The sequence below is a fragment of the Phoca vitulina genome, unplaced genomic scaffold, assembly GCF_004348235.1.
Source record: "Phoca vitulina isolate PV1807 unplaced genomic scaffold, GSC_HSeal_1.0 scaffold5, whole genome shotgun sequence".
In the NCBI taxonomy this organism is placed as follows: Eukaryota; Metazoa; Chordata; class Mammalia; order Carnivora; family Phocidae; genus Phoca; species Phoca vitulina.
Window position 1 is genome coordinate 38,957,177 of NW_022589708.1, and position 19,095 is coordinate 38,976,271.

The 19,095-nt window shown below is 34.1% G+C and overlaps 1 protein-coding gene across 6 annotated transcripts in view; it reads left to right on the top strand.

The window, feature by feature from the left end:
* PCDH9 (protocadherin 9) overlaps positions 1 to 19,095 on the top strand; it is a 930,050-nt gene that overhangs the window by 313,013 nt on the left and 597,942 nt on the right. For 3 of the 6 annotated variants that reach the window (XM_032402885.1, XM_032402887.1, XM_032402889.1), the window contains exon 3: positions 16,457 to 16,558. The exons of the other annotated variants lie outside the window; for them this stretch is intronic. In XM_032402885.1, coding sequence (XP_032258776.1) covers positions 16,457 to 16,558 — 102 coding nt within the window. The remainder of the gene's footprint in view (positions 1 to 16,456; positions 16,559 to 19,095) is intronic. 6 annotated transcript variants of the gene reach the window in all.

Sequence of the window (19,095 nt, forward strand, 5' to 3'; positions counted from 1 at the left end):
ATTGGAAGATGGGGAAAGCTGAAAAACATTTTTGGCCCTTAATTTTATGCACTTGATATCATGTGGGTGCCCCACTTTTATACATAATACCTCCCCAGAGGCCTGGTTTCATGGCAGTTCATCTTAAAGTGTACTCTTGTTTGTGAAAGAGTACTCTTTGTTTATGAAGAATAAATTGAGCAAAAGTTGTTGTGTCCAACTTGACATCAACATAAAGCATCCAATGATGGGATAAAGTTTCCACCAGTGAAGTTTATGTTTTATTACTTGATGCTCAATATATGTAGTAGGCAACTGAAGTAAGGGAAAGTAGCTTGTTACTTTATTTTTCAAAGAAAACTTCATTTACAAGTAGTTTCAGTTTAATGAGCAGCAGAAAATAAGGTTTTGTTTTCTTTCATATGTACTTTCTATAGCTTATTTAAAAGTTTGTAAATATTTACTGAATGTGTCCTTTATTGGGTGGTTTGTGTGTGAATGAGTTTTCCTTCCTTAGGCAAACTTTCCTTGTGTTTAGCTATTTATTTTAATAAGACTGTGGACAAATTTTCATACTTCTCCATGCTTTAGAAAGCTCACTAGGGAATAAGATTGGAAAGAATATCCTGTATTTGGAGAAGATATGTACAATGTCAATTAGCTTAAAAGCACAAAATACAAGTTGGTAAGGTTCAGTCAAGCCTTGCTCACAATCAACCATTAACACAAAAGGGTCTAAGCTATATGGATAAATTACAAATACAGTTATAATACTTAGACCTACAATTCTGGCCATATTCAAACACGTATTTTTCATAGTATTTGGTTTTAAACTCTTGAGACTCTCCTTTTTAGCTGATGTTTCAGAATATCTGACTGGCCCTATTAACTCCCCAAATCTGAGCATGGGATATTTCAAGTTGAACTGAGAAAGATGTGTTTTATGAATACATTTGAATATCGAGTCAAGCAGATTGTTTCTTGAGATTTGGTTAGAAGTCCCTTCCAGGGAGAATTTTTTTTTTTTCCTATTAAATTGAATGTCCATCTGGATTGAATGAACTAGGGACTCTAAATTCAGTCTATTGATGGGTCTTTGTTATTAGTCTTTTTCATGAGAGTGATCTGGGCAATTTGTGAGAATATTAATGAGCTGGGTTCAGAGGTCCCTTTAAACTCTGTAAGCCTATAATTTAAAATATGGGATTGAGAATATGGCTGAATTTCTTTTTGCTTCAATTATATTAAAAGGAATTAAGATAATTTCTACTCTATGTCATTCGTCATCCAGAACAAAATATGTCACCCTTTAGCCTCTGCATATTTGACTTGGGTCAGTCAATCTCTGTGCCTTAATTTCCTCATTGATAATAGAGTTTAAGAAAAGAATCTTTAACATCCCTTTCAGCTCTAAGATTCAGTGAGCCTATCAGATATTGAAGTCACCCAAAGGAAGGCAATTGCTACAAATCCTTACTTAGAAGTACAATTTTCATGCCCAGATTCCAACTCTTAAAAGAGTTTCAGTGCCACTGAGGGGAATAAAAAAGAGACCTAATAGAACTTCAAAAGAGCAAAGGCTAAAAGAAAGGCAAACAGGGATTCAGAACTACTGAGCTCAGTGTCAGGAGTATGAATCATATTTACTCTGATTTCCTGTTTCTTTTCATGTCAAGTCTCAAAAGAAACCAGCTACCTTATCTGGTTGCTTCCTTCTGCTTCTCTACAGATGCACAAACATGCAGATTCACACACACACACACACACAGACACATATCCTGCAAGCCGCTACCTCTTAGAAGCTGGAAAAAAGTTATATTTTGTTTTTTAAAGTGTCCCATAGCTATTTGGATTCTTGCATGATATTATGGATTACAAGATTAATTTAAACAATGTCTTGCCACAGTGAGGTAAGAAAATCAACACAAATTAGCGTTGGTGGTCTCATTCTCTATTTTAGGTCTCTTGGTAATCAAAACAGTAAGAAAAAGATATTGTGTAGTCTAGCAGAATCTTCTCTGTTATTTCACTGAAGGAGAGGGAAAAAGTCTACTCATTCTTGTCAGATCCTTATTATCTAAAGTTGAATAAAAAAATCTTTGTAGAAGAGCTTGAATTTGGGATAGAGTGCTAATTCAAGATCACAAAGTGCCATGCTTCAGTGGTATTGAATTTAAGAGATATTTATATATATATATGTATATATATATATATATATATATTCTCTTTACCTAAAATTATATTTTTATCCATGCATTATCTTGGTTTGGAAGTGTATTTCTGTTACCGGTATTATTTTTTAAATATTTAATTTATTTGAGAGAGAGAGAGAGCAAGCATGAGAAGGGAGGGGGCAGAGGGACAAGCACATTCCCTACTAAGCATAGAGCCTGCCTTGGGGCTCCATCCCAGGACCCTGAGATCATGAACTGAGCCAAAACCAAGAGTCAGACACTTAACCAACTGAGCTACTCAGGTGCCCCTCCGTTATCAGTAATATTAATATGAAGAGAAATGTTTTATAAAATGTTCTGTATTTATTGTTTAATCACCTTTAAATATTGCCCCTCCTCCAACTCATAAAAACTATCATGAACTTAAACATTAATCCTCATTTAGTTGTAGTATATTTATTGTAGTATCATTGTAGGACAAAAGTTTGTTATTGTCTAACAAGGGCCTTTCTGTATTCTTCTAAAAAACACATATAAGGAAAAAAACCTGTAAAAATGCTACCATCTATTCCTATTCTCTTCAGGTTTTATTCTCTTTTATTCTCTTTTCCCTTCTATTTTGAGATATGTATATATATGTTGCTGAATGCATTTAGGAATATAGAGAGTTCATAAAAATGAGTTCATAAAAATGACCACATTGAAAATACTGTCAACTCTTTGAGGACAAGGATTATTTCTTAATTGTATTCTTTTAACCAAATCATTAAAAAGTATTTGGCACATAGAGGTTATTAAGAAATATTTGTTGAATGGATGTGTTTATTTGGAAGAATTTATAAAATCATAAAATTTATAGCATTTAACGTGCTTCTTGAAGAGAATATTCAATGGTATGTTTTATCATTTTCTTCCTCAGAAAACAAATGTTTCCCAGTTATGCTTGATATTTATTACTATAAATTTTCAAAATAGATTTTCATGTTTCTGGAATCTATTTCTGTTCATTTTCATACCTCCCTTTAGCAAGGGAACAACTTCATAAGGAGAAATCAAAGAAGTGGTAGTATTTTAGAGAGTCATCTAAGTGTTACAGTTCTGTGACCTGAGGATTAAAGATAAACAGTAAAGTGGTTTTGCTGAAGTTATATTAGTTTGGAGCTTGGAGATAAAGTAATTCAAAAGACGGACTCTATTAGCAGTGACTTCATCTACAGATATTTCCTTATTTGTTAAAATACATTCTTTCAGGGATTCTCAGCCCAAACCTGTAAAATGAACCATTTTTAAGACCTTGAATGTGAGCACATTTCTCATGTGACTTGGTTTTGTTCTTTAAAATACATAGAACTTTAATTTTAAAAATAGATTTAAAAAATGCTCTAGCCTTTTAAACATTCACAGCTTGATAGATTCCAGACTTGCTAAAGAGTTTCCATCCAAGAGCACTGTGATTAGTTTCTTTAATTTGGCCCTAAATACTCTAAACTATTTCAGAAGTTACTCAATGCACCATTTTTTTTTCTAGAAAGAAAGTAGAAGTGTAGTCCATAAATATCAGCCCTTTGATAGTGTTTTTTTTTTTTTTTTTCTCTTCATGAATAAAAAGATGTCTATGGAGTCTGAGAGTTGAAGTTTTACTTTGGTTTTAGTACAGCCACACACATTTTCAAAGCTATCAGCAAGATGAGAGCAAATGCTTATAACAGAATCAGTGGTAAAGTTTCCACTTTCCTGCAGTTTCCTTAATTAATTAAATTATTTACACCGTTTTATTTAGATCTAAATTTAGAGATTTATATTTAGGAAAAAAAAGCTTCTTTAAGTTTTGGGTAACATATCAAATAATGCCTCACATATATACTGCATTTTTTACTTGGAGAGGTAGAGGAGATCTAAGCCCTAAACTTCCCGTTTTACAGACAAAAACACTGAGGCAAAAACACATGGTGAGGTGGTGGTGGAGCTGTGGGTCAAATCCAAGATCCCAAGAGCCGGTTGGAACTTTCCAATGTATTCTGGAACATCCTTTTTACTCTAAATCATTAATTAAAGAGTTAGGAATTTTCACTCAACTTTAGATACTGTACAATTTGCATAAGTGAATTAAAATCAAAATATGAAACACTCATCTTACAAAAACACATCTTAAAATTACATATTCAAATGTTTTCGCTCTCTTTTTCTCTCTGTATAGGCTATTAATACTATAGGTTCCAGCTTCAAGGTCTGTTTTAGAAAACTTTCCAGGAAGAGAAGTATAATAAACCACTGAACTTATTCAAGAATTTGCCTACAAAAGATAATGTTCAAATAACCGGCACAGCCTTGAATTTTGAATTCACTTTATAAAGCACTCTGGATATGAATCTCTGAATTTATTACCCGATTTCTTTGACTGAAGGTTGACTTGAAGCCTGTTGTTAAAGACTGGCACGCAGATACTGAAGGCTAATACTATGTTAAATATTTATTTTTGGAAAGCATTTTTCATGATATAAGGACATAGTCTTACTAATGGAAATTATATTCAGGCCAGATTTTTAAAAATTTCTCTTTATCACAGAAATTTCAAAATACAATTCTTGATAAAATTATTTTTCAGAAATATTTCACCCTAAACTCCAGATGCATTTGTGTTAGACATTATATACGTTAATTTAGTATAGTATAATATGTGGTTTATTTATAACACATTTAAAATTTTATAAATAGGGGCACCTGGGTGGCTCAATGGCTCAGTCAGTTAAGCGTCTGCCTTTGGCTCAGGCCATGACCCCAGGGTCCTGGGATGGAGCCCCATGGCAGGCTTCTAGCTCAGCGGGGAGTCTGCTTCTCCCTCTCCCTCTGCCTGCTGCCCTCCCTTCTTGTGCTCTCTCTTTCTCTCTGTCAAGCAAGTAAATAAAGTCTTTAAAAAATTTGTGAGTAAATAAATATACACACACACAAACACACACATACTTCATATAGTTAAGGGTGAAATATTTTAGAAAAATGTAGTACATGTACTATTAATTAAAGTAATCCTGTGTAATAAATACTCCTTCATACATAAATATATGCAATCATCTCTATGAAAAAAATATATGAATCACCCACACGAAACATATATTTACCATCATGGTGTGTGTGTGCACACATGTAAATGCAGTTCACAAATGGCCACCTCTGCAGGGACGGGAAGCCCATCACTGTGTCCCTGGACTCTGCCACATCACAGGCTCATGTAGCTTTTCTGTGCATTTTGATAACGAATACTGTTGTTTTCTAATAAGTTGGTTTTAGCACTATGTATTTGATTCTCTTTCAGAACTCCTGTCTCAGGGATTTTTGTATAACAAATAATGGAATAAACTTAAGTGAACTACAAAAAACCCCAAAACAATTGCCTTGAATAAAAATAGAGCATGAATAATCCTGATCAACCCCAGTGCTGAAAACGTCTGTTATTGTATTACTTGAAATATGTTTGGCCAGAAGTTAACATCTTTCTTAAGTGTATGTGGAGTGGCAAAGGCCTACATTGCCTGCATCATTTATTTAAATGCATAATTAAGTTCCAATGTGCAGTGTCGACTTGCATTAATAGGCCTTTGCTCGAGCAATATAACATGTAATCGTTTTGTAATTTGAAACCTTTCAATGTAATTCTGCTCTCGTGAAATGGCTTTACAGTAAGGTAATAATACCAGGAGGGGACCGATGGAGAAATTTTAAAGTAGAGAACATTAGTGTTTGAAGTATACTTTCTGAGGAATTTTATTTCTATGCATACCCATAGCAACTGGGTCAAAAGAGGTACATAAAACTCTAATATAACATCCAGGAAGCATTTAAAGAAAAGTGTCGCAATGTACAGAGTAGCTACAATTTGTGGTCCTCATAAAGGTGGTTTTGCATTGCTCCTCCTTCCTGAGTAATGACTTGAAATTGTATCTAGTTTATCTATATTAAGTTAGAGAGCTTGGTAGTAATTGCTCATGAAAGAATTTATAGCCAGATGTGAGAAAATATATGGGTTTATTTATGTATTTATTTACTTAGCAAAATTTTGTTCATTCCATGTACCCAGCACCCTAGCACCTTGAGAAATCTTCGGCACATTGAATGTTCAGTTCAAGGAGCTCTACTCTGCTATTGTACATTTAGAGGGAACCCGCTAGGGAACTTTGACATAGGGAGCTGTTGTTTAACTCTTAATTGAATTATCAAAAAATTCTATGAGTCTTCAAAGTTATTTTTCCCTTTCTTCCCACTCTCATTATATATTTTATTGAGAAAAGAAGACAAAAGTCAGCCTAATGCAGCTTTTTTGTAAACCAAATGATTATTTTTGGAATATATCTCTCTCTGTCTTATCTCTATTTCTGCATTTATGAATAGTCCCTTAGGAAAAGCCTTGCAAGCCATTGCAAAAAAGGGAAATCAACTGAAAAAGCATTCTCAGGAAATGGACAATATACAGAGTTGCTAAAACTTTATAGTAACCAAAGTTATTTATGGCAATAGGTTGCTCTCAAATATCACTTAGCAATAACACATTGAAAGAAAGCTATTTCTTGGTTATGGGACTTGGCACCTATACATTTTATTAAATTGTTAGAATTATTTGAAAAATGTCAGCCAGCCGGTGATAGAGACCATTAAATTTTGGAATAGCATATGAGACAGAAATTCCTAAACAAAGAAAAAAATAAAATGTCTCATCTGGTGCTTGGGCTTGTACCTCTTACTGAATTTCCTCAGACTTTAATTTCACATTCTTAAGCTTTTTTTTCCAATTTTTTTTAACTTAGTTTGTTAAGAATTTTTTTTGATTATAAAGTATCCCTTGTATCTTGACTGTGTTGGAACAAGTGGGTTTCATTTAGTGTATCATAAAGTTGTAAATTGAGGTAAAGTTTCTACTAATGCTTTAAACATGACCTACTTGCAACAACAAAATGCACAATAAGAAATACTTTTTTTAAAGGTTTTTATTTATTTATTTGTAAGAGAGAGAGAGGGAGAGAACACACAAGAAGGCAGAGGGAAAAGCAGGCTCCCTGCTGAGCAAGGAACCCAATGCAGGACTCAATCCCAGGACCCTGGGATCATGACCTCATGACCTGTGCCAAAAATGGACGTTTAACCAACTAGAGCCACCCAGTTGTCCCATGAAATACTTTCATTTGATCACAAGGAACTATAATTGAAGAAACCCAACTGGTCTATTTAATGGCATGTGTCAAAAGACTAAAAAATCATCTTTTGTATTCTCAAAAATCCCACATGGGATAGTCAACTTTTTGCTGTTTTTTGAACAGTAGTGACCACCTCTATCTGGCTAGTCACTGTGCAAACCTGGATCAAAAAATGAAAAGGCTTGTTGGGATAGGGAACAAAAAACTGCTATTGAGAAAGAGAGGAGAGGAGGTACCTTTGAGTCATCAAGAAGGAAGTAGAAATGGCGTCTCTAGACTGAACGGAGGTCTGGAATGGTGATTGAGAGAAGGGTGAAGGAAAATTTATACAAAGTGGTAAGGGTTATTGGTTGTTTCGGAGAGATCTGAAGCAGATCCTAGTCAACTTGCTTACCAGGTGGTTTGCTGCCCTAGAAGAACCAAAGGTGAACTTGGCAAAGTCTCCTGGGTAGGGAAATGCTGCAGGACCTGGGCGTTGAACAGGAGCTGTTTGTTCATGTATATAGTAGGTCACTTCCGATCTATCCACTTAGGTAATATACTACTGTGAGGAAGTTACTTCTCTCCATGAGTTGCTAAGGGTCCAGTTGGAGAGACAAAGCATGAAGACTAAAACCACTGCTTTGTTTAATGTTTCCACCACAGGTACTCTCAATTTATGCTACTAGTGCACCTTATTTTTGTAATAGCATCCGTGATGCTAATTTGGGGATACGAATTTCCAATGAATTTGTCTGTTGTGGAACAGCAGAAAACCAAACAAAAACAAACAAACAAACAAACAAACAAAAACAAAGCAAAAGAAAACAGCTACAAAGAAATTATCACCCAGAGAGTTAGAAACCAAAACAATCTAGGCGAATATAAATCACTGTAAAGTCTTGCATTATTCATTTATTCCACTTAAAATTTTCACTTAAAATACTATAAAATACCTAGTAATGCCGAAGGCGTTGTATTATATGCCTCTGATAAATTATCAATAGGAGGATCATGTTCCCTCGTGAAGTGAAAAAAAGCAAAACTATATTTAAAGGAAGTAGAGAAAGACCTTTATGCTGTAGTACCAGAGAAGGAAAAATTAGCATGTTTCTCACCTGGCTTTAGAGAAACATTTCCTTTTTTTTTTTTTCCTTTTTTTCTTTTTTGTAAGATTTTATGTATTTGAGAGAAAGAGAGAGAGAGCAAGATCAGGGATTGGGGAGGGGGAAGGGACAGAAGGAGCAGACTCTCGGCTAAGCGGGGAACCCAATGTGGGGCTCAATCCTAGGATCTGGATATCAAGACCTGAGCTCAAGTCAGACGCTCAACCAACTGAGCCACCCAGGCGCCCTAGAGAAACATTTTCTACTGACAAGGGGAGAATTGACCCTGAGCCAAAAGAAGGTACCTAACATCCACAGGGTATCTTTATTTCTGAATATGCCCAATTACAAGATTTTATGGCTTATAAAACTGTTTTACAACCATTATCAAGAATCTTGTTGAGGTTTTTAACAAAGCCACGCTAATCCTTTTTTCTATGTGCTTATTCATATTTAGGTATTTGAAAAATTTAGAAAAAGTAAAAAGAAATAAGGAAAATACCTATGTCCCTGTACCCAGAGTTAACATATGCTAATATTTTGTGATATTTCTGTCTCTGATTTTTAAAGAAAAAATAATATTTTTTTAAAGAGAGAGGCAAAACAAACAATTTAAAAAAAAAAATAAACAGATTCCTGTTTACTAAAGGTATAGTTGACATTCCTTTTGAATCCTTTGATGGCCCACCTTTGTTTTTCATTTTACTTAAGGAATCTCTACCTTGGAATTGTTACAGATTCTGGCCATGTGTATTTCTATGATATGAATAGGTATTTATATGGCATTTGGTTTTAAAATTTATTATAATGCATTTTTATTTTAAATCAAAATACCTATTACCCAAGCTGAATAACTTTGTGTTCACCACAGTTTGATGAACATTTTAGCCTTGTTTTCAAATTATATTTATGATGATAGGAAAATAAGCCAATGGAGAAGATACATAGAGGGTGTTAGAAGGCTGCTGACACAGGCTCCAAGCTTCCTGATTTGAAACACAGTAGGTTCCAGGACAGTAAGTGATTGGAACACAGTTTCAGAAATGGTAAGGATCTGCACTACAGATCTCTTAAATTATTTTCATCAATTTCTAGAAATACTCTTAAAATATGTTCTTTGAAGTAAGCATGGTTAGGAACATTCTAGGAGTTCTTCCCTTGTCTGCTTATAAATAAGAAATTGTTGGGGCACCTGGGTGGCTCAGTCGGTTAAGCGTCTGCCTTCAGCTCAGGTCATGATCCTGGAGTCCTGGGATCGAGTCCCACATCGGGCTCCCTGCTCAGCGGGGTGCCTGCTTCTCCCTATCCCTCTACACCTTCCCCACTTGTCCTCGCTCTCTCTCTTACTCACTCTCAGATAAATAAATAAAATCTTTAAAAAATAAATAAATAAGAAATTGTTCATTTGTCTATTTTAGGAAGTATCTTGGAGTCAGGAACTAGTGGAGAACATTATCAGAAAACATACTTTCTGAGAAAGTACTGAGATTTCATTTTCTCTATTTTGCAGTTTGTTTTTTTATTTTTTTTAATAACAACAATAACAGCATGAACAGTTAAATGATTCCAGAAAGAGACCACAGGGGTAAAAAGAAAACTATAAGTGTGTGGTATCCTAGAAGGCTAGTGACATAAAAATGTCCAGAAGGAAAAGAATTATCAGTCGTGTCAAGTGAGATGAGAACTGAGAATTGCTCTTTGAGTTACTACTGTAGAAATCATTGGTGGTTATGACAGAGCAGTTCAGTGGAATGGGGGTGGTGAAAACCTGACACATGTGGGTCCTCCAAAGGAATGAATGGGGAGAAGTTCAAGACACCAAGTACACACAGTTCTTTAAATTCTTTTTTGTAAATGCGAATTTCTTATTAACCTTAGAGCTCTTTTTAATCAAAAGTTTTAAGAATGTTTTATAGTTCTTCACAAAAAGAATTTCTTAAAAAGGGTAGGAATAATATTTTCAGTGGGAGTTTTTAACAAATGGAATTATTTAATGAAACCTATAGCACAAAGATACAAGGCTACTCCCTCTATAATGATTGCACAAAACTTATAACAGTGCCATTGATTTTTTAGCAAACAATCTTGATTTTATAAAAAGGTAGGAGGAGGAGTAGAATAAAAGGACATATTGTTGCTATAGAGTTTGATAGAAAATGTGAAAACCCCCTTTTAGCAAAGAAAACAGCTGTGGCTTAGTTATGGTTATGTGACTTTTCATAAAACTTTTGTTGCTTTTGCCACTGTTGATACTTTTCTCTTGATATCATGACTATGAACTCCCTTCTTAGAAATTTGTCAAAAATGAAAAAGCTAATATTCCTGACCATGAGGCAGGTTTGAGTAGGTCTTTCTTTCTTTTTCTTTCTTTCTTTCTTTCTTTCTTTCTTTCTTTCTTTCTTTCTTTCTTTCTTTCTTTCTTTCTTTCTTTCTTTTCTTTCTTTCTTTTTTTCCTCCTTCCTTCCTTCCTTCCACTTTCTTTCTTTCTTTCTTTCCTTTCTTTTCTCTTTCTTTCTCTCTTTCTCTCTTTCTCTCTCTCTCTTTTTTTTGTAGGTATTTCTGTAGGTAGTGAATGACAATTTCCCAAGAATTACAGTGGGTGTTTTGGGGAAGCAAGATTTATCCACATATTAAAATAGAGACTATTGGGCGCCTGGGTGGCTCAGTTGGTTAAGTGACTGCCTTCGGCTCAGGTCATGATCCTGGAGTCCCTGGATCAAGTCCCGCATCCGGCTCCCTGCTTGGCAGGGAGTCTGCTTCTCCCTCTGACGGTCCCCCCCCTCATGTGCTCTCTCTCTCTCATTCTCTCTCTCTCAAATAAATAAATAAAATCTTAAAAAAAAAATAGAGACTATTAATCGTAGGTAATGGAAAACATCAAATGGATTTTAAAATATAAAACAAATGTATTTACAGTGATTTCCATTTAATATAATTGTTGTTATTGAGCTCTGGACCTCTCAAGTGATTTGTCTGCAATATGAAATTTGATTTAGCGAATTCATCTTAACCATAATTCTTTATATAGTTATTCATATCAAATTTGGCAAATAGAAGAAAAAATTTTAGTGGGTGAGATCTTGAGACATTTATAATAAATCTTCTTTCCATTTCAGGCTACAGCTCTCCCTGAAATAGAAACTTGTTAGAAAGGATTCATCGTGATTAAATTGTTCTTCACTTAAGAACTTATTTCCTTGAAGTTTTGGCTATTTATAATATTTGATCTCAAAATATTGTTGATTGAGTTATTTTTAAATTTCCTTTTTTTTCTCAAGCTTATAGATTTATAATCCCCAGAGGCTATTTACATCATAATACTCAAGATTTTTAAAAAGTGAGGAAGGAAAAGTGGGTTAAACTTTTCCTTTGGTGCCATTTGTTGCTTTATAAACAGAGGCTGCCCTAGAATTAGGCACAGGAGAGGCTTAGGGTTGAGATCTTGTTGGGCTGGAGGGACTTACTCAGGTGTCACAGTCATATTGCAAACACACCCAGTTTGCTTATATTTCTTTATTGAACTTGGGAGAGAGAGGAAGGTGATCAGGTTCACCCTTGGCAGCACCACTGTGAAGAACTTATCCCATTATTTAGTAGTCCTCCCTTATGTTAAGCCCGATTCTGTAACTTCTCATCTTGGATCCACTGTTAAATTTAATGCTCTATGAACTTGTCCCTATCCTTAAATCAATCCTCACAGGTTTCATGGTTAAAGTACTGTCAAAATCCTTGCAGCTCACAGACCAAGTCACAAGAATTCATGTCTTCTAGACTTTGCACATGCGGTTTGCTCTGTTGTGAATGTGTGCCAACCATGATTCCCTCCATCTTTCCAGATTCTTCCCACATATCAAACCCAGGAATCTAGTCATTCTATCTCCTTTGTCCCTAAGCAACCTGTGCATACATTTTCATGTGGCATTTTCACATATCATGGTGGTTATTTATTTCTATGTATGGTTTCACTGTTGGAATGAATATTACAGATATTAAATGCCATATCTTAATGAACCAATAAAATCCTGACACATAGCACACACTCAGTAAATATCTGATGATCAAACAAATGAACAAACAAGCAGAATAGAATATGTGAATGAATGAGCAAATGAACTAACTCCTTTTTAAAAAAATTTTTATTGTTATGTTAATCACCATACATTACATCATTAGTTTTTGATGTAGTGTTCCATAATTCATTGTTTGTGCGTAACACCCAGTGCTCCATGCAGAACGTGCCCTCTTTAATACCCATCACCAGGCTAACCCATCCTCCCACACCCCTCCCCTCTAGAACCCTCAGTTTGTTTCTCAGAGTCCATCGTCTCTCATGGTTCGTCTCCCCCTCTGATTTCCCCCCCTTCATTCTTGCCCTCCTGCTATCTTCTTTTTTTTTTTTCCTTAACATATATTGCATTATTTGTTTCAGAGGTACAGATCTGTGATTCAACAGTCTTACACAATTCACAGCACTCACCATAGCACATATCCTCCCCAATGTCTATCACCCAGCCACCCCATCCCTCCCACCCCCCACCACTCCAGCAACCCTCAGTTTGTTTCCTGAGATTAAGAATTCCACATATCAGTGAGGTCATATGATACATGTTTTTCTCTGATTCACTTATTTCGCTCAGCATAACACCCTCCAGTTCCTTTTTCTTTGTGTTGATCTAACTATTCAGAAACATCCTTCTAACCTATAGTATATATTCTTCTTCCTATTTTGCTTTTATTTTCTCTTTCTCCAAAATCTCAATCACTTGATAGTTGAAAGAAGAACTATAATTTAACCCTTTGACTTTTCATCATTACTGTGTATATTTCAAGTGTGTAGAACATGAAAATTTCTCACATGAGTCACCCTTATTTCATCCGATAGTAACACAATAACACTCTATGGCAGAAATAAAATCTTATTCATATATAAAAACCCATGTAAATATATACAAAGCCCACACAGAATGTTCTGAAAGCCATTGAAATCCTGAATATTTCCTTACTTTTTTTGTCGAGAATTTAAATGAGCTATAATTAAAATAAGTTTCTATGAACCATATTTTTATTCTTCGTTAGATATTTTATAAGGCCCAAAGCACAAGAACACAGTTTGTACAGGGTTTATTTGCTAGAGAACGTGGATAAGAAAAAGATGATACTCAGAGGTAGCAAATGGCAAGATCACATTCCTTTTGATGGCTGCATAATATTCCATTGTATATATACACCACATCTTCTTTATCCATTCATCTGTCGATGGACATCTTGGCTCTTTCCACAGTTTGGCTATTGTGGACATTGCTGCTATAAACATCGGGGTGCACGTACCTCTTCGGATCCCTACATTTGTATCTTTGGGGTAAATACCCAGTAGTGCAATTGCTGAATCGTATGGTAGCTCTATTTTCAACTTTTTGAGGAACCTCCATACTGTTTTCCAGAGTGGCTGCAACCAGCTTGCATTCCCACCAACAGTGTAGGAGGGTTCCCCTTTCTCCGGATCCCCGCCAACATCTGTCATTTCCTGACTTGTTGATTTTAGCCATTCTGACTGCTGTGAGGTGGTATCTCATTGAGGTTTTGATTTGGATTTCCCTGATGCTGAGCGATGTTGAGCACTTTTTCATGTGTCTGTTGGCCTGAACTAACTCCTTAAGGGAGATATGGCAGAGGAGAAATAGCCTGAGTCCTGTCCCTTAGGAATGCTTTTACTTGGCAAATCATTGCATGAGGGCACTGAATATATCTGAACCTTGTCTTCTCCATCTGTTAAAGAAGGTTTATGTTTCTACCTCTCTGCAGAGGTTTCTGGTAGATAATACATAAAATCTTGTATGTAAAGGTATAAAGTATTATACAAATATAGGATTTTTTTCACATTCAAAGGCATTATGATATAACCCATGAAAAAAACAACTCCCAACAAATGACATTAAATAAGGAAAAGGAAGAACAAATGCTAAAGAGCAAGAGATCAGATCAAAAGAGGAGTGAGGCCAAAATTTGCTTTATTGCCCTGAGCACCAGACAAAGAAATGTTAACCTAGGGATTCTAAACTCTGGCTGCACATTAGAATTACCTGGGTATTTAAACCATGTTTTTGCCTGAGGTCTAATTCATCTGGTGTGAGGTAGGGCTCAGTTATGGTATTTTTTTTAAAGCTCCCCAGGTGTTTCTAATATACAGCCAGGGTGAGAGCCACTGCCAGGCCACAGGAATTGAAATGTTTCTAGGGAGAAACACTGCATAAGACATGAGATGTTTTAAAAAGATTAATCAGCATGAATAGATATGAGGAGAGGCAAGGGACAGGAATTGAATGATTACAGTGTCAAGGAAACATCATAGATGACAGTAACTGTTTTAAGGTTGAAGGTTTTTTCTTTAGAAAGCAAAGGAAACCACTGTGGAGAAATATGGAAGATAGTCCTTCATAATTAACAGTGATGTTGTTCAGACAAACCTAGGCACACCCCAAGAATTAAACTGACAGAGCAGCCTACACCTAGCAAACTATACCTAGAAGTTACTTAGGTTGCAAGCAGAGGATAAAATGGTCACTGCTATTTGTTTATCCATGAAAAGTTCCTAGAGGAGGTAAGTTTTGAACACGGTTGAAATGATACTGTTTGTATAGAGGACAGGAACAAAAAAAAATTTTTTTATGCGGAAAGGTTTCTAATAGGGGTTTGGGTTCGAGAGTCGTGCCTTCCTAGTCTGTCATATTGCTATTTCCCTTAAACTAACAATGAGATAATTGATTGATATATTTGAAATAGTAATAAAGGGAATCCTAGAATTCTTTTTTAGTGTTTTTACCCCTTTCTGTGTTTAAAATTATTTCAAAACAAGTCTAAAAGAATGTAATATGTTTTAAAAACATTTAAATATATAAAATAGTGGTCTTGAGGTGAAAATATACTGAACTTAACACTAACCTAAAAAATCAATTTGCTTTTTAAAATGTCTTTGATGGTCATTTTCTAACAGATTATTCTTTGGCATGGGGAAAGTAAAACTTCATTAGTTAATTGAAAATGTGCCATACTAGTTTGAAAAAATATTATCTTCCCTACTTATGTCATACAGATATGTTCATATGTTAGTCTTATGAGAGAGGAAAGGTTATATACCAATGGTGAAACTTTTTTGGAAGCACTACAATATCTTTCATTAATGTAGAAGCCTTAGAAATTCCAATGTTATGCTTAATAAGAAACTGGCAATACTTATAAATATTCCTTGCCTTGAATCTAATAAGAGATTTAGGAAAGAAAGAAGCAAGGATAACAGGAAGTGAATAATATCTTATTTTCACATAAAAAATCTTGTGAGAAATGTGGAAAACAACCATTTTAATATTTTCATGGAGAAAGCTCAGGCCATAATTTAATGTCTTATATTGCACAATTCACATCCTTTCCAAGTGAACCTGTTTCAAAAAATACTTGATATTTGGTACAGAAGAAAAGTGAAGTAATATTTCAAGACATTAAACTTTTAGTTTTTCGCTTTGTTTGTTTCAAAATATCATTTATAAAGGCCGTGCATGTAGTAGATAAGGTATGAGGCGTGCCCCCGGAAACCTGGGTAGGCAGACCAACCTTGGAAAGAATAGTTTGTATGCCCAGTTTTCCTCACCTGTAAGTGGGGATAATAATAATATCTATGTTGAGATGTGTATGATACGTATCAAGCTATACCTCACACAAATAGCACCATGTAAGATTTAGCTACTAAAATCATAAGCATAATGATATGGCTTTAAAAAAAGACAGAGTAAAAATAAAATAACTACATTTGAGATTTTTTTTAGTTTCACTTAAAACATTCTGACAATTTGTTTATCCTGGGGACATTTTTAATCTTTTTTTTTTGGAAAAGGCTCCATATTAATGCATGTTCCTATGAGTGTGGACCCTTGCTAGTTCAAATGGTACTCCTTTAATTAGACTCTTAGCAAACAACCATGTCTCTCGATAGACACTCTAAATGTGGAGTAGTTTGTCACAATTATTTGGTAATCTCTTTCAGTGTAACTCACACAGCAAAAGTGACAATATTCCTGTCACTCCTCAGAAATGTCCCACCTCTGCGGGTTTCCACATTCAGGAGAATGAAGAAAGCCATTACGAGGTATGCCGTATCTCTATAGAGACCATGTTAGTACTCAGCAGTTTGTATTTTCCTAGTGATTTATATAGTCTGAGTTAACTATTATAAATATTTTCTTTGCCATCCTCTTTTATGGTCATATTTGTGTACTAGTACTTTTTTAAACAACTTAAATAAACAATTTTAGAACAAAAGGCAAATAATATTTTTCCTCTTTGGTAATAGTCCAGCTATGATGTTCTTGTCATTTAATGCAAAGTGTTGATTATTACCTAGTTTTGGAGAAAGTAATGAGCAACTTTCTTTTGGAGTTAAAGATTCTTAATTGATTCATTTTTATTAGTTGAGCTCAAAGATACGAACATCCTATTGAAAGACTGATTTGCTTCATCCCCTATACTTAAGGAAGATAAAGAAGACAGTGTTGCTCAGTATGAGCAGGTTAACTGGAATTTCCATTAATCATTTCCCTTTTTTCTACCTTTTCTCAGCTTGATCCTTTATTTCCTTGTGTATTTGGATTTAAAATAAAAATTACTTTCCTTTTTTCTTAATGAGTCCATCATTGTAAAATGTAGAAGATCTACATTTTATTCTTTTTTCTTTTTTCTTTTTTTTATATTGGGAGGGCTATTCCAGTACCAATTATTCTAACATGGCTGGATGCAAAAATCTGTTATCTTTCTTTTAATTTATTAAAATTGTGATTTAAAACATATAACAAAATTTACCATTTTAATCATTTTAAAGTTACAGTTTAGTAGTGTTAACTATGTTCACATTGTACAATAGAAAATCGATTTTTTAAGGAATTGTGTTTCAGTAGTCAACTCTAATATTAATGCATACATATTTGTTTCATGTATTTCTATAGTCTTATATAGATTGTAGGTAGATGATGGAGAGATAGGTAGATAATATGTATATGTATATATGTATGTGTGAGTGTTAGTGTTTCCTATGTATTCTATTTTCTCATTGAAGGTGGTTTTTTCCCCCATTTCCTTAAAGGTTTTGAAAATATTTTGATTTATTATTAATAGTACAGGGTTTTTGCACTTGATTTTGCCAAGTAAAGAAATCTATCATTCTCCAAACTCCGAGTAGTAATGTAGTTCAGAGAAACTACTTTGATTAATAGAAATTTGATTGAGTAAGCACTTTCTTTTCTAACAAGCTATTAATTAAGGTGGAAAAAGGATAAAGTGATAATTTGGACAGTTTTATCCCCTAATACTTCCTTCACATTTTTTCTTTTTCTTTGTGTTGATCTAACTATTCAGAAACATCCTTCTAACCTATAGTATATACTCTTCTTCCTATTTTGCTTTTATTTTCTTTCTCCAAAATCTCAATCACTTGATAGTTGAAAGAAGAACTATAATTTAACCCTTTGATTTTTCATCATTACTGTGTATATTTCAAGTGTGTAGAACATGAAAATTTCTCACATGAGTCACCCTTATTTCATCCGATAATAACACAATAACACTCTATGGCAGAAATAAAATCTTATTCATATATAAAAACCCATGTAAATATTTACAAAGCCCACACAGAATGTTCTGAAAGCCATTGAAATCCTGAATATTTCCTTACTTTTTTTGTCGAGAATTTAAATGAGCTATAATTAAAATAAGTTTCTATGAACCATATTTTTATTCTTCGTTAGATATTTTATAAGGCCCAAAGCACAAGAACACAGTTTGTACAGGGTTTATTTGCTAGAGAACGTGGATAAGAAAAAGATGATACTCAGAGTTATCGTGTTGACTTATATTATGAGTAATTATCAAAGAACGGTGAAAGAAATCTACTGTGTTATATTGATAAACAAAGGAAAATAAATTATTTTAAAAAACTTTTGTCTCACAAATTCTCACTTTACCATCATATTCCAGGCCCATTACAGTCTGAATGGTTTCAGATTAGGTCATCTTGAAGGTCCTATCTCTCTCTAGTGCTCTGTGATACTAAATAAAGATGATGATATTGACAACTGACACCTTTGTGCTGCCTACTGTATTCCAGGGCCTATGTCAAGCTTCTTATGTGTATATTTGGTCATCATTTACATTTTGTCCTTGATGAGTTTAAATTGTTTTTCATCATAATATACTAAATAAATATACTATATTTATTATATAGTATATATCACAAACATACTATATTTATTATATATAATATAAAATATTTATATATACTATATAAATATACTATATTTATGATATAGTATATATCATAAATATATTATAATTTAGTAAGTGTACATTTTTTTTTTTAAATGGCAGAGAGAAAATCTTTGATGTTTCTTAGAAAATACAACTTGGAAACGGAAGTAAAGCATTTTGTGAGACAGGGTTTCTGCATAAATGCTTAATATCTGTAGACCAATAACAAAGGGGATAGTTGCGGTAACCTGTTCCTTAAAATCCTTATTAACCTAGTATTAACCATTCTTGAGAATTAATGAGAGGTGATTATAACCTACAAAGTTGGTTCCTGTGCTATGCTGTTATTATTTTTTTTCCTTTATATTGAATAATGTGGTAAGCCTG